The sequence below is a fragment of the Accipiter gentilis genome, chromosome 11 (assembly GCF_929443795.1).
Source record: "Accipiter gentilis chromosome 11, bAccGen1.1, whole genome shotgun sequence".
NCBI classification, from domain to species: domain Eukaryota; kingdom Metazoa; phylum Chordata; class Aves; order Accipitriformes; family Accipitridae; genus Astur; species Astur gentilis.
The window spans coordinates 2,764,817-2,781,670 of NC_064890.1; the positions used below are offsets into that span (position 1 = coordinate 2,764,817).

General features: G+C 42.3%; 1 protein-coding gene across 1 annotated transcript in view; it reads right to left on the bottom strand.

Moving 5' to 3' along the window:
* Positions 1–16,854, bottom strand: part of EXOC4 (exocyst complex component 4) — a 408,882-nt gene that overhangs the window by 288,105 nt on the left and 103,923 nt on the right. The window contains exons 8-9 of the mRNA XM_049813739.1: positions 9,409–9,554; positions 5,302–5,390 (exon numbers count right to left, since the gene is read on the bottom strand). Coding sequence (XP_049669696.1) covers positions 5,302–5,390; positions 9,409–9,554 — 235 coding nt within the window. The remainder of the gene's footprint in view (positions 1–5,301; positions 5,391–9,408; positions 9,555–16,854) is intronic.

Here is a 16,854-nt window from a genome sequence, read left to right on the forward strand (position 1 = left end):
AAGACCTCAAAGCCCCTGCAGACTGTCTCCTGCCTTACTGTGCAGCCCCAGTGACACCCTCCTACCACCTACTGTCCCCTCCTGCAGTCCTTGACCTCCCTCAACGGCAAGAGACCACATTTTTCTCCTATTCCCAAGGAATCATTGGTAATTGAAGGCAGCAGTGGAATGAAATAAGGTGCATGCATGGGATTCATTCCACCAGTCAGCGACAAGCAACCATCTCTGCAGTGAAATACAGCAACGCTTTAGCCTAGTTTCGATGAAAATAAGAGTTACCTGATCTTCTGCCTGTCCAGCTGGGTGGTCCCATCCTCACAAAAACTGAGCTGGTGAGCCAATTTCTGCCAAACATGGCAGAGGCATAGATCTTAAAAGCAGTAAATTCTTTGAGGTTTTGTGAAAACAGACAGCTGTGCAGAGAAAAGCAGGATAAACGTCTGCGTCCACAGAAGGGAAAGCTACAGCGAGGATGCGTTTGCTCTCCACGCTGTTGGACCTACCAGCCAGGCAGCAACCTGCACGTATGCTTCCACGGTATGTACTTCACTTGATCCAGCCACGGCACATGCTGCTGTTTGCCTAGTGGGTGGTTCGGGGACATGGGTAGGCACTGGTGGGTGCCAGGGAGACAGAAGTGAGGGGGATGAAGCAGGTTTAGAGACACGGCGAGAAGTGTGGCTAATGAAGGAAAGGCGTTAAGGGAGGAGACACATCCGAGATGAACGAGGTTTCAGTCATTCAGCTGCTCACGGAATAAACTTCCTTGTTTTTAAAATACACCGGCATTATTTAAGAGAGTCTATAAAAACAACATCGTATTGACAAATGGCAGGAGGGCTCCAACAAGGAAAATGTAAATTCCCCAGCCAGCACATGGCCAAGACAGGCCCTTGGGGAAAAAAGGAAATGAGAAGCTTAATGATGGTCATTACCTGTTTTGTACAGAATAAACCACCTCTGACATTGTACCTCTGACAACAACCCGGGGAACCACATCTATGTTAGTTTAGGAGGAGATAATTTCAGTTATGTACTTGCTTCCCCCCCCCCCACTCCCATCCCTTTTTAATGCCAATTGTCAAACAACTTGCGTGTCTAACTTCAAGGGAAAAATACATGGCCTAGAGTTGTCCTCCTCCAATTTCAGTGGAATAAGACACAAGAATTCCATCTCTAAATCACTTACAGCAGGTCCCTTTCTCCCACTGAGGGATAATGTGTGCCTTCTGCACTGCACTATTTCAGTCCAAATGAAAGAGGTTAATGACAAAGCATCACTCTGATCTTCACACATTTTAAGGCTATTTAAATTAAATTCTTATTTCAAAAAGTTGGCATGAGCCAAACTTTTATAAGTTCCTCTTTTTTAATGTATATGTTTCTTTGAAGATCTTTTCAGGAAAAAGATTCCCTAACAAGCCACCCTCCCCCTGCTGCCACTGAAAAATCATCCCTGTGGATAAGGCTGTCAGGAAGAGAAACTGTGTGGCATTCACAGAAGAGAGAGTGTCACATGCCTGCCTTCCAGTAACCTGATTGAACAATTAAATTGTATTTCTCTTTAAAAGGGGTAAAAAAAAAAAAAAAAAAAAAAAAAAAAAATCAAAATGCAGATCTTGCTGTGGTCTGGGATTCAGGAAGATTAATGAGATACCTAAAAGGGAACAGCAGCTTATAATAGAAAGAGAGGATAGTACATTTTTAACATAAAGTTCAAAGAGAAACTTTTCTTGATGGTTAAACTGCAAAGATTTCTCAGCAAAGTCATCTCATCTATTGTCCCTACTGACTCCCTACATTGACTTTTTGTCACCTATTGCATCACGTTCAGGCTCTTCCAATTCATCCAGAAAGGGCAATATAATCTTGTCCCTATCCACACTAATTCCTATATGTTGTCCTTTACTTCTTTGTCAGCTTTGTTCTTTCTAACCCCACACTAGCTCAGCAGCTGGAAGTCTGCACAGCTCTCTTTTGCATCCTCCTCTCTTGAAAACGCTCACAATCTCCTGCTCGTGACAAACGTTGCCTTAAGATTTGTCTTGTATCAATTTCGGAGTCACTCTTTCATGAAATCTGGCTGTGCCCATCAGTAACGAGTTCTGAACCCAGGAAAGGAGCTATTTAAATACAAATCCTCAGTTCAACCTAACAGCAATAGTAACGACAAAAATACCCCGATCTCAGCCACAAGGTACCTGGAAGGGGATGCAGATGTGGAGTGACTCACTGCTGTTCTCCACCGAGTTTTTAAAGCAACATGGACAACTGGCCAGGTCAGGGTGTGGAGGCAACTGGGAATGACAGAAGGCAAACAGGACTCACGACAAAGAGACCTGAAATTTTTAAGGCAAGTGCTGCAGGATCCCTGATAAGCCCATGTTTTGGTTTAACCCCGGCCAGCAATTAAGCACCACACAGTCGCTCAATCACTGCCCCCCATCCAGTGGGATGGGGGAGAAAATCGGGAAAAGAAGTAAAACTTGTGGTTGGGATAAGAACAGTTTAAGAGAAAACAAGAAACGAATAATGATAATAACCCTAATAAAATGACAACAGTAATAATAAAAGGACTGAAATACACAAATGGTGCACAGTGCAGTTGCTCACCACCCGCCAATCAATACCCAGTTAGGTCCTGAGCAGCGATCCCCACACTCCCCCAGTTTACATACTGGGCATGACATCACACGGTATGGAATACCCCTTTGGACAGTTTGGGTCAGCTGCCCTGGCTGTGTCCTCTCCCAACTCCTTGTGCCCCTCCAGCCTTCTCGCTGGCTGGGCAGGAGAAGCTGAAAAATCTTTGACTTTAGACTAAACATTACTTGCAACAACTGAAAATATCAGTGTGTTGTCAACACTCTTCTCAGAACAAATCCAAAACATTAACACTATACCAGCTACTAGGAAGACAATTAACTCTATCCCAGCTGAAACCAGGACACCCCATCACTGCTCCAAACTTAGTGCTCTAGACAGCTTCACAATTCTTGCTTTGAACACACATTTATCCCACGCAGTTTGTAACACAGAGTTATTAGCTGTGGAGAACTCAAAAATCATACTGCCCCCGGTATAAGAAAACGATGATGCAATATAACAGCTTGCACTTTACAACAACCTTGTATTGGGTCTGTGTGGCAAGGTTTTGGTAGCGGGGGGTTACAGGGGGGGCTTCTGTGAGAAGCTGCTGGAAGCTTCCCCTATGTCCGACAGAGCCAAGGCCAGCCGGCTCCAAGACGGACCCGCTGCTGGCCAAGGCCGAGCACATCAGCGATGATGAGAAAATATTTAAGAAGGGAAAAAAAATGTTGTTGGGGCACAGAAACTGCAGCCAGAGAGAGGAGTGAGAACATGTGAGAGAAACAACCCCGCAGCCCCCCAGGTCAGTGCAGAAGGAGGGAGGAGATGCTCCAGGTGCCGGAGCAGAGATTCCCCTGCAGCCGTGGGGATGAAGACCACGGTGAGGCAGGCTGTCCCCCTGCAGCCCAGGGAGCTCCATGGGGGAGCAGATCTTCACCTGCAGCCTGGGGAGAGAGGAGCCCACGCCGGAGCAGGGGACAAGTGAGGAGTCCTGCCCCTGAGGAGGAAGGAGCGGCAGAGACAAGGTGTGATGAACTGACCATAACCCCCATTCCCCATCCCCCTGCGCCACTGGGGCAGGGGGTAGGTAGAGAATTTGGGAGTAAAGCTGTACCTGGGAAGAAGGGACGGGTGGGGGGAAGGTGTTTTAAGATTTGGTTTTACTTCTCATTATCCTACTCTGATTTGATTGGTAACGAATTAAACTAATTTCCCCAAGTCGAGTCTGTTTTGCCTGTAATTGACAGTAATTGCTGCATGAACTCCCTGTCCTTATCTCAACCCACGAGCCTTTTGTTATATTTTCTTTTTCCCTGTCCAGTTGAGGAGGGGAGTGATAGAGGAGCTTTGGTGGGCACCCGGTGTCCAGCCAGGGTCAACCCACCACAATGCTGCTGAACTGGGTAACTTCTTTCGGTTAATTCTGGGCACAAGAGCACGTGACAGATTTTGAAGGTGAGAACCGGAGTCTCAAAAGGTAAAGAGCTGCAAGATAAACACCTTCCAAGTGTGCATAAATGGTGATACCGTAATTTAAAAGACAGGTATCTCCACTTTACTTTATTCCTATAAGCTGTCAGATCTTAGTGTGGGCAACTGTCAACTTCAGTACATCTTTATCTCAGATTCTTCCTTCACAGTGCATCCAGAAGTATGTGAATATTCACCATAGAGTGAATAACTATATCCTTAATCATCAATACTGAGATCATCTTTGTAGAGTCACCTAAGTGAAGCAATCTGTCCACAAGAACACTGTATGTCTCCCAAGGCTTCTTTTCACACTGTTGTGGGTTTAACTTGTCGCTGAGGACAACTAAGTTGCAAAAGGAGGAAGGGAACATGAAATCATCCAAACATTCTCTTGTAAAATATAAAACATCCTCAAATAAAAGTCAACTTTTATCATGGGTAACATTTCAAGGAGCAATTCTACCTTTGTCCATCACTATAATATTTGAAAAGTATACATTTTCTTGTTATGATTACCCCAGTAAGAAACTAGAATATATGATCAAAAAGAATTTCATCCTGCTATACATTATCATGACAGCCTTAAGATTTTCCCTTGATTTTGCTCCCAAAGCCAACACTTCCGTGAATTAGACCATTCCGAACAAAAAATGTGAAATGATGCCATGCTCAGGGAGAGAACACTTCTCTGCATATACACAGCACTTGCCACAAGCAATATAAACCAGCAAGAGTAGTCCAACTCTTCCAATTCACCATTTTCAAACACCATGCAACTCTAAGTGTGATACAAAAGACAAAGACTTGGTCACTTCTGTCCATACAACAGAAACTTGTAGCTTCAAATATGAGACGACTGAGCTTAGCTCCCAAAGCAATCCAGGGTAAGTACCACATTCAGCATATGATGCAAGGAAATAAACTGCAGATAAGGAAGCAGACAGTAGCTCCAAGCATCCAGAAGCAGTGCTCACGGTGAGAGTGTCTGCATTTCACCCATTGTTTTATGAGTATCTTTTAAGACCTTGACCTCCAGCTGAAAACGCAGGGGGAATAAAGAGAAACCCTGCTGCTTCACAACGTAACAAGAATAAATAAACAGAGCTTAAAAACTGCAGAGATTTATACAGCCTGTGTGGCAAAGTAGAGAGGTATTAATACCCTGACGTAGCATGAGCAGGATATTCAAGCTCCTGCAAAAGAGATTTATTCAAACTAGTGCATTATCTATTTCCCCACCTTGAAGTTCTCCACTTCTGCTGTACAGTTCCCTCCTCTGCTCGCGCAAATAGGCACTCATGCTAATAGCATGGGAGGAGGACTCAAACCTGTAATCGAAAAAAAAAAAAAACCAGTCAGTTAGCCATCCATAGAAGCATCCTTCTTGTAAGCACCAGTCACCTCTAAACAAAAAGGACTTCCCTGCATGTTGGAGAAAATTTACCAAGGCAGACAAAAGCACATTTTTTCTGTAAAACTCCCCATCACTGATGCACCACGTTCTGCCACCTCTGATCAACACAGCTCTACCAGCAGCCACCCATGACACAGAGCTGCCCGCAAAGCGCCGAGATGCTCCTCTGCTCTACCAGCTAGGAGCACCCAGGCATTTAAGTAGGAATGGCGCCAAAAAACTGGTAAAATCCAAACCAAAGCCATAGGCTAGCACCATCTAAATGGCTGACCCATACATAAAAATTAAAAAGTAACATTCTCCTGAAAACTAGGGAGTAATAAATTATGAAGTATTTGTCATCTGGCTCTAACACTCCACAAGGACCAATCTGAGAGGCAGAGAGAAATATTTCCCAACTACTCTATCCCCATAAACATGATTTTTTGCACTTGAGAGCACAAGGCCACAGACCAGGCACTGACCTGACACCGCAGGGTCTCAGGGCGTCTCTGGGCTTGCCGTGCCCTGAGCTGGGTGTCCCCGTGATCGCAAGTATCCCATGGACAAGGACTCGTGACAAGACTGGAAAATCGAGCATCACAGCAGAGAAAAGGCACAAGCATTTGTAAGCTTTCTTGTGCAACAGTGTGAAGGTTATTACTACTAATGAGGCTCTTCTGCTTTAATTTGGACTGCAAGTGTTAGTATTATTGCAACTGAACTAATAACAATCTATCAAAATACAACAAACACTTAAGACTTTAATTAAATGAACAGCAAATTCTTGGGTCTATATTTATGATGTGCTCCCTTTCGTCCCTAGCGAGATATTAAGCGCAACATTATCACCATGGCCCCGAGGTCTTCTCCAGGCATTGAAACCAGAAGCTTCAGGTCAAGGCAAACTACAGCAATAAACCTCAGTCTCTTCCTTGAGACAGCAACTCAGTTTATCCCTCAGAGCCTGCACTGGCTTTTGCTGCAGGACCTCATCGCATTCACTTCTTCCCCACCGCCGTCCAGTTCATCTCCCATAGTTTCCCTCCTCTGCTGTCTCCTGGATCTGCTTTTTTCCCATGTTCCTATTTACACTTAAATCCCCTACTCTTGTAACTCCTTTCCCCAATGCTGATCCTCCCACAGCAAAGCTTTCAAAATATTTCTGTTTTACATAGAATCACATATAATGACAGTCAAGCCTGAGACTAATGTATTGGGTGTTCAACATCTGCTTGTACAATTCACTCCTTTCCCACCTATGCCCAATTTCCATCTTGCAAATCTGATCCGTAGTGAGATGGCAACCTGAATGTGCACTTGGCTACCTTTTGGAAGAGAAGAAAGCCAGGTTGATGATGGCATGAACAATCTGAATTCCCAAAGTCCCCTCATCTGAAGTTGTCTTTTTTAAGCCAACATTAAACAAGTAAATACATTGTGAGGTTTTTGGGGGGTTTTGTTGTTGGTTTTTTTTTTTAAAATTACACCCATTTTAAAAATAGGGAAACAACAATTCAAAGTCTCTTCCAAATGCTAGCTACTGATTTCCAGACAGCAGGACACAACTGACTAGTCCTTATTCTTCCCGCTATTGCTAGAATAAACAACTAGCAAAAGTACTTAGTATTTATAAAATTAGCTTACAGCAAACTACCAAAGGACACAGCACAAACACCTGCATCCATCTGCAAATAAAACGCGAGGTGGAGCCCTGCCCTAAGAGACTTCTGAAGTGAGGAAATAAATGTAGATATTCTGATGACAAGCGGAAGGCTCCTCTGATTTAGACGGAGCTAATGGAAAGGCAAGAAAAAGAGCCTTGCAGCCTGGCACGAAAAGCACTGAAGATGGGAGAGGAGACAAGAATAACACTCCATCAAACATGTACATCTCTCAGTGGACTGAGAAATTCCATTTCAGCGGAGATTTCCACAGATACAGTGACAGCTGACAGAAGACAGATAACCAAATAAGAGATCCCAATAAGTGCTGCTGTCACTGCGGTGCCGGCAATGACTCTGTGACAAGACCATGAGTGGTAAGAGACATCCTGCTCCTATGAGGTTAGGCACCTTCCCTTTAAACAATTAAACCCACCTTCACTCTCTCTCGACAAACTAATATACAGCCTTAAACTGCTGTAGGTGAAACAGAGCACCCTTATTTCTCAAGCTTAAATGGTCCAAGTACACCCAAGAAGAGACACAATATGAAAAGGTGAGCAGCCCTATTTTGCTCCAACATACATCTGCAACTCAACATACATCTGCAACTCAGAGCAAATTCCAAGAGTGTCATTCTCAACCCAAAGAGTCATGGAAGTGTTACAAAAAAAAAAAAAAAAAAAAAAAATGGTGAGGGGAATAACCATGGGTTGAGAGGGGCAGGAGGCACCTCTGAAATCCTCCAGGCAACAGTTAACCTTCTAACAGAAGATCACATAAACACCTCATCCTGCGAGAGGGAGAGAAGGCAGCGTGGAAGACTTCGATTTCTAACCGGGGCCTTAGGTACTACAAGACAGCCAAAAGATATACATGCCCGTGGGGCAAAGCACAGGGAGGTCTGCATAATCAAGAAATAAATTTTAGCTGAAAAAACCCCACAACAAACAAGATGTAAAAAGGACGCAGAACACAATGCTCCCCTCCCACTTGCCTGAAACAGCTGATTACTCTCAGCCTTTCCCTTTACTGAAGTTCCTGCATTATTCCCCCACCATGTAACAATCTACCTCCAATCACAAATGAGGGGTTCTTCATTACAAAAAAAAAATACCCAGACTTCATGGATCCACATCTCCAGCAAATATGGGGCGAAAACACCAGCGCACTTCCAATCGCTCCTCCTCCAGCAAATATTCTGCTAGATTATTTTTTTTAACCTTGGGCTCTCTTGACTCCACAGAGCAAAGCCTCATAAGGCTAAGCACCACTCAGATGAGTAGCAAAGAACAACCAAGCCCCACAGCAGAATATAGTCCAGAGGGTGCTGAGGACCCATCAGATACGCTGCTCCTGCTGCAGCTGACCACGGTTAAAAGGTTACTGCTCCAAGCTGCTGGTACTCTCTCTGCTCTTCCCTCAAACCCGCTGTGAAACTTGCTCATTCCCTCAGCAACTGTTTTTGAATAATCTCATTGTATTAAAAAAAAAAAAATTAAAATATTATTTTGGCAGTTCTGAGTTAAAACGGCAGCCACACATGCAGTTATGCTGACAGCGCCAAGGAAGCTGTGATCTTTGAACTTGGAGCACCTGCTGCCAAAACGGGACATTCTGGTATTCCCCAAAATCCTCCAGAGGCCAAAGAGAATGACCAGCACAAGTAGACAGCAGAGGAGATGAAAACTCCGCACAGCTCACCTGAATCTAGGTGTAGTAACAAGGCCATCTCTTGTCTCCTAACAGTGCTGCTCACCAACAACTCCTCCTCACTCCTTATTCTTGCATATCAAATTTGTTCCCCCAAATCCTTCCCGTGGCCACCGAGCCTCTCATCCTCTCTCTTATACTCTCCTCCCAACCACTTAATTCTTTCCACTCTGAACTCCGAATTAAAGGAGTAAGTGATAGGATTAACCGCTTAGTCTATCTAGTAATTATACAGTTATCTTAATTCTCTTTGTCCAGTCCCCTTTATCGCACTCTTTAACAGGTCCTGAATTTACCGTGGACAAAGATAGACATAATGTATCACTGCACGCTTTGCAGCAGCTTGTATAACAAGATCCCAGTCCCGAGAAGGGCCCCGGAAAGAGCTACATTCTAAAAAACAGGGATGAATCCGTGACAGAGATCTTACCGAGGCTTCAGCTTTGGGCATTAAATCTCCATCTCAAAACTTACACTCTCTCACACCGTGAAACTGCGATGAGCAGCCAGTGTTGTGCAATACTCGAGGCACCAAAGACAGCTCTGGCACAGCTTTAACATCGTCCCCGCACTTACTTGAACAAAGGGTTTTTAGGCCTTTGTGGCTTCTTTTTTGCGAAGAACGCTGCAAATTCTCTCCCAGAGCTGGCGTAGCTAAGCTGGGTGGATGGCTCCGAGGCAGTGCGGGTGTTCTTCATATCCAGATATTCTGTCAGCAGCATCTGCGAACAGAAGGAAGGAGAACTCGGCATTCGAAATAAAACAGCATTATTACGTAATGTCCAGGACGTTTAGGTACCCTATAAGACTGGAAAATTAATAAAAATCTCAAAAATTTAATTAATGGAAACCTAGCTTTATTTTCAGAAATGTGATCCTAGTGACTTATATGCCACTCTCACCAACTTGGTAAAAGCTCATTTGGCATTACTTGACCAACTTAATCCGCTACAAAACCCTGATGGTACCAAAGGTAACTTGCAAGAAGTCCCCACTCCTCCCAAAACTGATTCCAGCAGCAGCAGTAACAGGGACATGGTGGGTGGGTTGTTGGCTGGCCTTACACACCACAGCTCTTAAAACCATAAAGGTTAGCAAAATTGATCTGTTCAGTGACAAAAGCATATTTTATATATGTGTATGTATGCCTATATATTTTCTATATATGTAGAAATATAAAACAAGTCTGTGTGTGTTCGGGTGCATGTGCTGCAGGTCACGTATGCTGTTGGAAAAAAAATCCTGGGAATGCTGCAAAAATTGCCCTTTAATAGCTCTCAAAACAAATATGCTTCTTTTACCACTGAAAATATGAATTCCCACAGCCATCAGTTTTGCCAACATAGTTTAAGATTGATTTTCCTCTAGCACAGTATACTCGGTAAGGGGCTCGGGGGTCCCTTTGTGAGATGAGGGTCCCCTCTGTGAAACCCTTGCAGCCCTGAGCAGTGGCCTGATTTTTGATGCTGTTTAAGCAACTCCGTGGTACAGAAGTAGAAAGAGATTCCAAGTCATTCACTTTTAATTTCCTTGTGTCTGCAGATGGAAAGAAACCCCTTAAAAATTAACTTTTGTCAGTGCATTCAGAAAGTCACTGTTTATTTTCAGAAAATTCTACCTACTCGGAGACTATTAGTAATGTGTTCCATTTTAATAATTAGCTAGTCAAAGCCCATCAAAGAGAGTTGTCTGTAATGAAAGGAACACATCAGTACTGTGCGAAGTTTAAACAAATTACATAGGAATAAATATCTAGGCAAATGGTATCATGCTCCTAATTAGAAACAATTCAGGATAGCTTGAGAAAAAAAAAAATACAAACACAAAGAAACTTCGACTCCTAAAACATCTCAATTAAAACTTTACCTGAGCGCAAGCTTTTAAAATGCATGCTTATTGTTAAGAGTAAAAATAATCACTGCGCTAATTTTTAACAGTAATTTACCAAATCCGTTTGTATTCGCCTATTTGCATTTCATCTTCTCTACTTGAATTAACAACCCTAAAATCACCACAAAAATGTAATTAAACCCTCAAACTTAATCAAGTTTTTAAAAAAAAAAAAAAAAAAGAAAAACACTTAGCAATTTGTTCTCCCATTACGGATGAAACCCATTTAGAATGGATTCCACGACTCTGGTGTCACTTTATATCCAGGACTAAGAAATGTAAAGCGTGTAATACAGTACTTGGCTCCAAGATTACAATAAGCCAACAGAGGTTTGAGCTAGGAACATAATGAATTATCCCTGTTGGTTAAAAAGTGAAACAGAGAAATAGAAGATGAGTTTGTGGTTAGATGTTCAGATCCGTTCTGAAAACACTGTTGATTGCAAAAAAGAAGAGAAAATTGTTAATTTATGGTATTACCAGATAGGCAGGGCAGGATGGTTAGACTCAAGGCTCCGAAAAAGTCAAAAGCTGTAAAAGCAGTGAAAATAGCTGGTTTTGATAACTATTCTTAAAGTTCATCTTTAAGTTATAAATTCAGGCATAGCAGAAACCGTGCGAGACAGATCAAAGCTCTTTCTGCTCCAGTGCCCTGTATTCAACAGTTACCCAAATTCTTCAGAACGAAGTAATTAAGTGTAAGCATGGCTGAGCAGTTACAATACACAGCCAAGTGGGAGAGAAGTTAAGACAGGCGAGATCTTCAACACACAGTACATTTGGCTTATAACTGCAGCATGAAGATTAAAACCCTTGCAATTTTTAAGCAATACAATTAACACGTGGGCCAGTCTGAAAATCTTGCCAACTACTTGCCACAAAAAATAGCCTGAACTTTTCGTTTCTCATTGCGTTGTGCAACGCATGGCCTTCACCCAATGTCATCAGCCTCAATTTATTCCCTACAGCTAGACAGTCCAAGTTATCCAGTTGTTCTGCTCTCATAGTCCTAGTACAGGATTTTAATAAGTATAACATTTCAGTGTTGGAAGTTGTGGCCAGGCCATGTACTTATTAAAAGCCACAGCAAGCTAGAACTTTAAATCCACTTAAAAGACAAGAAAAACCAGTCAGTCTCCTGCCTATCTAAGCGAACAGGAGCTTTCCTGAACCAAGGAAGTAAGGGATTTCATGATTTGGTCCCATAACACCTGATTAGTAGTTGCTAAGCCATCAATCAAAAACCTTGTTAGACATTAATCACACGGACGTACAGCAAGATTTATGAGTGACTGTAATGTCTGCAACATCCCATTCATCTGTAACAAGGACTTTGACTTTCTGCTCAATGGTTGAATTCTGCCATCCATGTAGTATATTTACATCAATGTCAAACAAATAAAGCCATACATAAAGCAAAAGAACAAAGCACTCCTCCTCCAACTGCTCTTTGGAAATGAAAATGAATATAAAATGTTTTATTAAAAAAGCAATATTTATGGATTTGGAGGCTTAATTAAATTCTCAAATTTCAAAAGGTCATATCAATATGTGTAGCCTACCACGTTGATCTGATAACAGCTTGCACTACACTGTCTTTCTGAACTGCAACAGGGCAAGAACAAAATTGCTTCTGTGTCTGACTGCTGTTTGCACTTGCTGCAACTCTCCAGATCCACAGTTTTATTCTTTGGCTGAGCCCCATGAGAAGTTGTATGAGTCGTTACGTCTTATCATGCTCAAGATTGACCTATGAACAAAGCATGGGCAATAAAACATGTCTGGCCACAGGGCGACAGCTAAATTCATTCATTATTTGTACCTCTTGTGAGGTTTTAGATAGGAGGCCTGAGCTCTGAATAAGCTCTATTCCATCAATTAAAAGCTGCAAATAGGTATTTTATATCCTCGTATACTCTGAATTAAGATGGATGCTGCAGTGTGAACAGTTCGCTCCATCAGAAAATCATGACAGTTTCAAACTCTACACCATCAACACTGATTTTCATTATGCCTTCATATATTTGGGGGGTCCAGGAAACCAGAGAAAAACTAGCACCATACCATGAATTTTGCAAGGGTAAATGGGATGACCAGGTAATTACTGGCCTCTCCACCTCATATTGATCAGAGACAAAAATCACAGAACAGATGATAGAAGACTCTATTAAAAAAGAATTAAGGGAGAATAATAGAATTCATGTCCAGCAACATGGATTTACAGAACACAGATCTTGGCTAGCCGGTATTCTTATGATGATGACAAATTTAGCTTTAAATAAACAGAGAGAGATAAAGTGATATTTCCACCAAGGATCTGACAAAAGCCAAACACTAAAAGTCAACACAGCATCAACTAAAAGAAAAATGGGCAGGCACTTGACAAGATCTTTAACATAAAACTAGAAATGAGGAAACCACTGATATCAGATTTTGCAAGGTCCCAGAAATCTTAGTCCCTCTTTTCCTTTTGTCTTCTGTATTCCAAGTGAAATATAAGACTATTCCAGAAAGCTTCTATTTTGGTGGATAGAAATCTAATTTTCAGCCTAATTTTGGTCTCTCTTCATTTTTAAAACAATAATAACCAGAAGCAGCTTAATCGGACAACGAAAGCACATACAGGAGTGGCTGCAGCAACCCTTTTGTGGACTGAATGGACCCAAACTTTTCCCATTTCAAATTCCTACGAAAATAATGACTAGAGAAGGTTTGTAAATTATTATGTTTGGGGGGAAAAATGGTAAATAATAAAGTGAACACAGCATTAACACAATAATATAATTTTCTTTATTATTATTGTTATTATTCATAATACAATCAATCTACTGTAAGAATTCCAATATCAGCAGAGGTAAATCTCTACATCTGGGGGGGGGGAATGAAAGTCATGATCTATAGGAATGTTGTGTGAAGCTGTGACTCTAGCAAATTTGGGAATATTGAAGATAATCAGCAGCACAGAAAGTCCCACTGTGACGATGGGTATTAGTTAGCTAATTGAAAATGGCTATCTAAAGCAGAGAGCTTTGTCAGAAGTAAAAGTTTACAGCATCACGCTGTATTGGTCTCACATCTGGAATGCCAAATGAAACCCTGGCATTTATAAATAAAGAGAGATCAGGGAGAAAGCGGGTAGAAGGGTGCACAAAAGAAGCCTGAAAGTTATTAAAAGGCTGGAAGGCACGACTTACAGCAAAACACCGAGAAGCCACGAGCTCAGTCTTGTTAGCTTAGCAAAGAGAAGGCTAAGAGGTTACTGGATCAGCCTGCAAGCATGCAACACAGAGGGCACAGAACTGATGAAAAAAATCTTCACCAATGAATTTAAAAAAAAAAAAAAATTAAAGGCTGGAAGGTTGAAGCTGGACAGGCTTTGACAAACGGTTAGGCATACATTTCCAGAGCATAATTAACCACTTACATCAAAGGTTACACCATATTATCTGTCACTTATCCCCCCCCCCCCAACACACACACACACACACACCCCCCCCCGGTCAAGACTGGATGCCTTTCTAAAGCATGTGCCCTCTTTCAAACAGGAATTAATTCAGGAAAGTACCATGGCTTGTTTTACGCAGAGGTCAGATGAGAAGATCACAACAGCTCCTTATAATCTGGGGATCTTAATAAAGCCGTCACACCACTCAGCGCCAGCTCTCCGGCTCCTGCGTGAAGGAACCATTAGTGTTCAAAGCACTATTGCTACACCGCACCTTTAGTTGCCGTTTTGAGTTGATATAGGAAATAAAAACAGCTACTGGAAACATTTGTGTTTGGTGAAGAGGTTTGTGCTAGAGAAGACCTCCCACCCAGGCCCAAGCCACCTCGCTCGTACTTTGAGGAAACTGTAAAAGCCCAGAAAGAACTCTCTGAGCATCTGAGAACATCTCTGCTGTTTTGCTATGCAGTACTGGCAATTGCAAACAAGATTTATTTTCAGTTTATTGCTCCGACACACTGGGCAGCTGCAGAAATGTTGGAGTGACGCGCTGTGGACTCCTCCAGAGTTGTATCAGCCTCTGAGAAGGCCTTGGAGTTACATTTTAGTAAGACCTAGCGGGAGCAATCAGAAGCTGAGACTACAAAGCGGAAGAGAGATTTCCTAATGGGATTTCAATGAGGAAAGTTAGTTAAAAACAGAACAGCAGGTTCAAATTATCCTATAACCCCTGGTTCAATAGGGATGCGAGGACATGCCCAGAGACAGCAAACCATGGTACATGCATTGAGGAAAGCCACAAAATTCCTCAGAGATGGTGATATTCAGCCATAGATAATTCCAGGGGCAATGAAAGCAACTGCAAACGAATCATGAAAGAAAAAAGCTGGGAGTTCAAGTAGGATGCACTACTGTGACATGCACTTACTTCTTTGTAAACATACGAAAAGAGGCTTCGTTCTTGAAGCTCTGGAGACAAGGGGGAACTACCAGCAAAGTGCCAGAAAAACGCAAAAAAAGCAGTGACACTCTATGCGAGACTAGTCTATAGCTAATTACCCAGTAATTTGCTGTATCAAAAGTTTTAATAATTAAAATGCTGCAGTAATTGTGGAATTTAACAAAAAAGAACAAAAAGTAACAGTTAATTGAATTCTAAAAGCACTGAGCGTTCTGCGTAAGTTGTACCACATCGACAACAGCGGCCAAGTACACACCTGGCAAACACGACAAAGGACAAAGCAATCAGGTGAGTCTGAAAGAACAAGAACAGTTTTTAGGTGCCGTGAATACTGCTCAATGCTGCACAACCTGCTTTATCTAATCCTCTTGTTGCCCATGAAATTAATTTAACTGAAACATAATAATAAAAACCCTTCCAGAATTAATTCTCTCACGGCATCACCCAATTCCATTATTGTACAAGCAGCAAGAATTCCTTTTGTTTTTCATTTTGGGGAAAAAGTAAAAAAATAACCCCACAACTATTTAGATAATACTACCATTGCCAGTGCTACTACATTCATTATCAACGCTAACTGCCAATTAGCGCAACTATTACCGTAGACCTGTGAACGTGCATCTACCTCCAGGGAGGGAGGGAGGGAGGGAACAAACCTCAAGACTACTTTAAAAACACAGCTTCTTAAAAGCTGTTTTAATTGGCAATGAATCGTACACCCGCTCGGATCGCTTTGGAGAGTTTAAAACCAGAACCTTTTCATTTTACAAGCTTTTGATAACACGTGCGTGGACTTTATAACCTCAGCACCACGGGCTCTGACTCTACTTGGTGTACGGATGAGCTGAAGTCACTCGAGACACATAAACTAATATAATGGGTTTCACAGTTGCTAGCACAGCAAAAGGAGACACCGTTACGTGCTGTCACAGCCATCAACATCAGGCTGCAGGTTCCTCAAACAAGCCAGCACTGGGCAGCACTCATTTCATTTTCCCACTCTTTACACAAGCTGCCACAACAGCTTACACATCTATCAAAAAAGGGACTTCGGTTCAGTAACAAGTGCCCGGCATAACGATTTGAATAGCGGCGTTTTCTGCAAATGTTTGCTAATTAACCCTCTGATATATCAACACCCCTGTGACATATCATTATCTGATTGAACAGATTTAAAGTGAAACCCCGGTCCCGCTACAAGTGCCGCGACAAACATCGCTGACTTGTACAGGGCGAGGTTTGCATCCACTGACTCTCAGCCGCTGAGAGCATGAGAGATTGTGCCTTATCGCTGACAAACACACAAGATAAAAGGCCTCTTACCGTTATTAACTTTACCCCATTCCCTGGGCCGCATCAATATTAGAAATTTCATCTTAACTTATACTTGTGGCTCAGAAAATAAGCAGCTACAAGCAAAAGCAGCTGAGAGACTACGGCAGGTAACCTTATCTTCTGCAAGATGTGAGCAGGCACGTGATGCCTCTTCTCCAAGTCCTCAAGGGGGGCTTTGCAATTGCTTTCTAACTTTAGTGGCTTTAATATCCATATAACCAACAATCCGGTACCAGCTCATACAAAGGTACATGATGAAGGTCATCTCCAGTTTAGTGACGCATAAAGTTTTAAGACATTTTCACTGAAATTTAGTCATCTGGCCTCCATAAAGGAGAACGGGAGCTGGGCTGTCTTTTGTTCCACCTTTCCCAGTAGTTCTGCTGTTTTA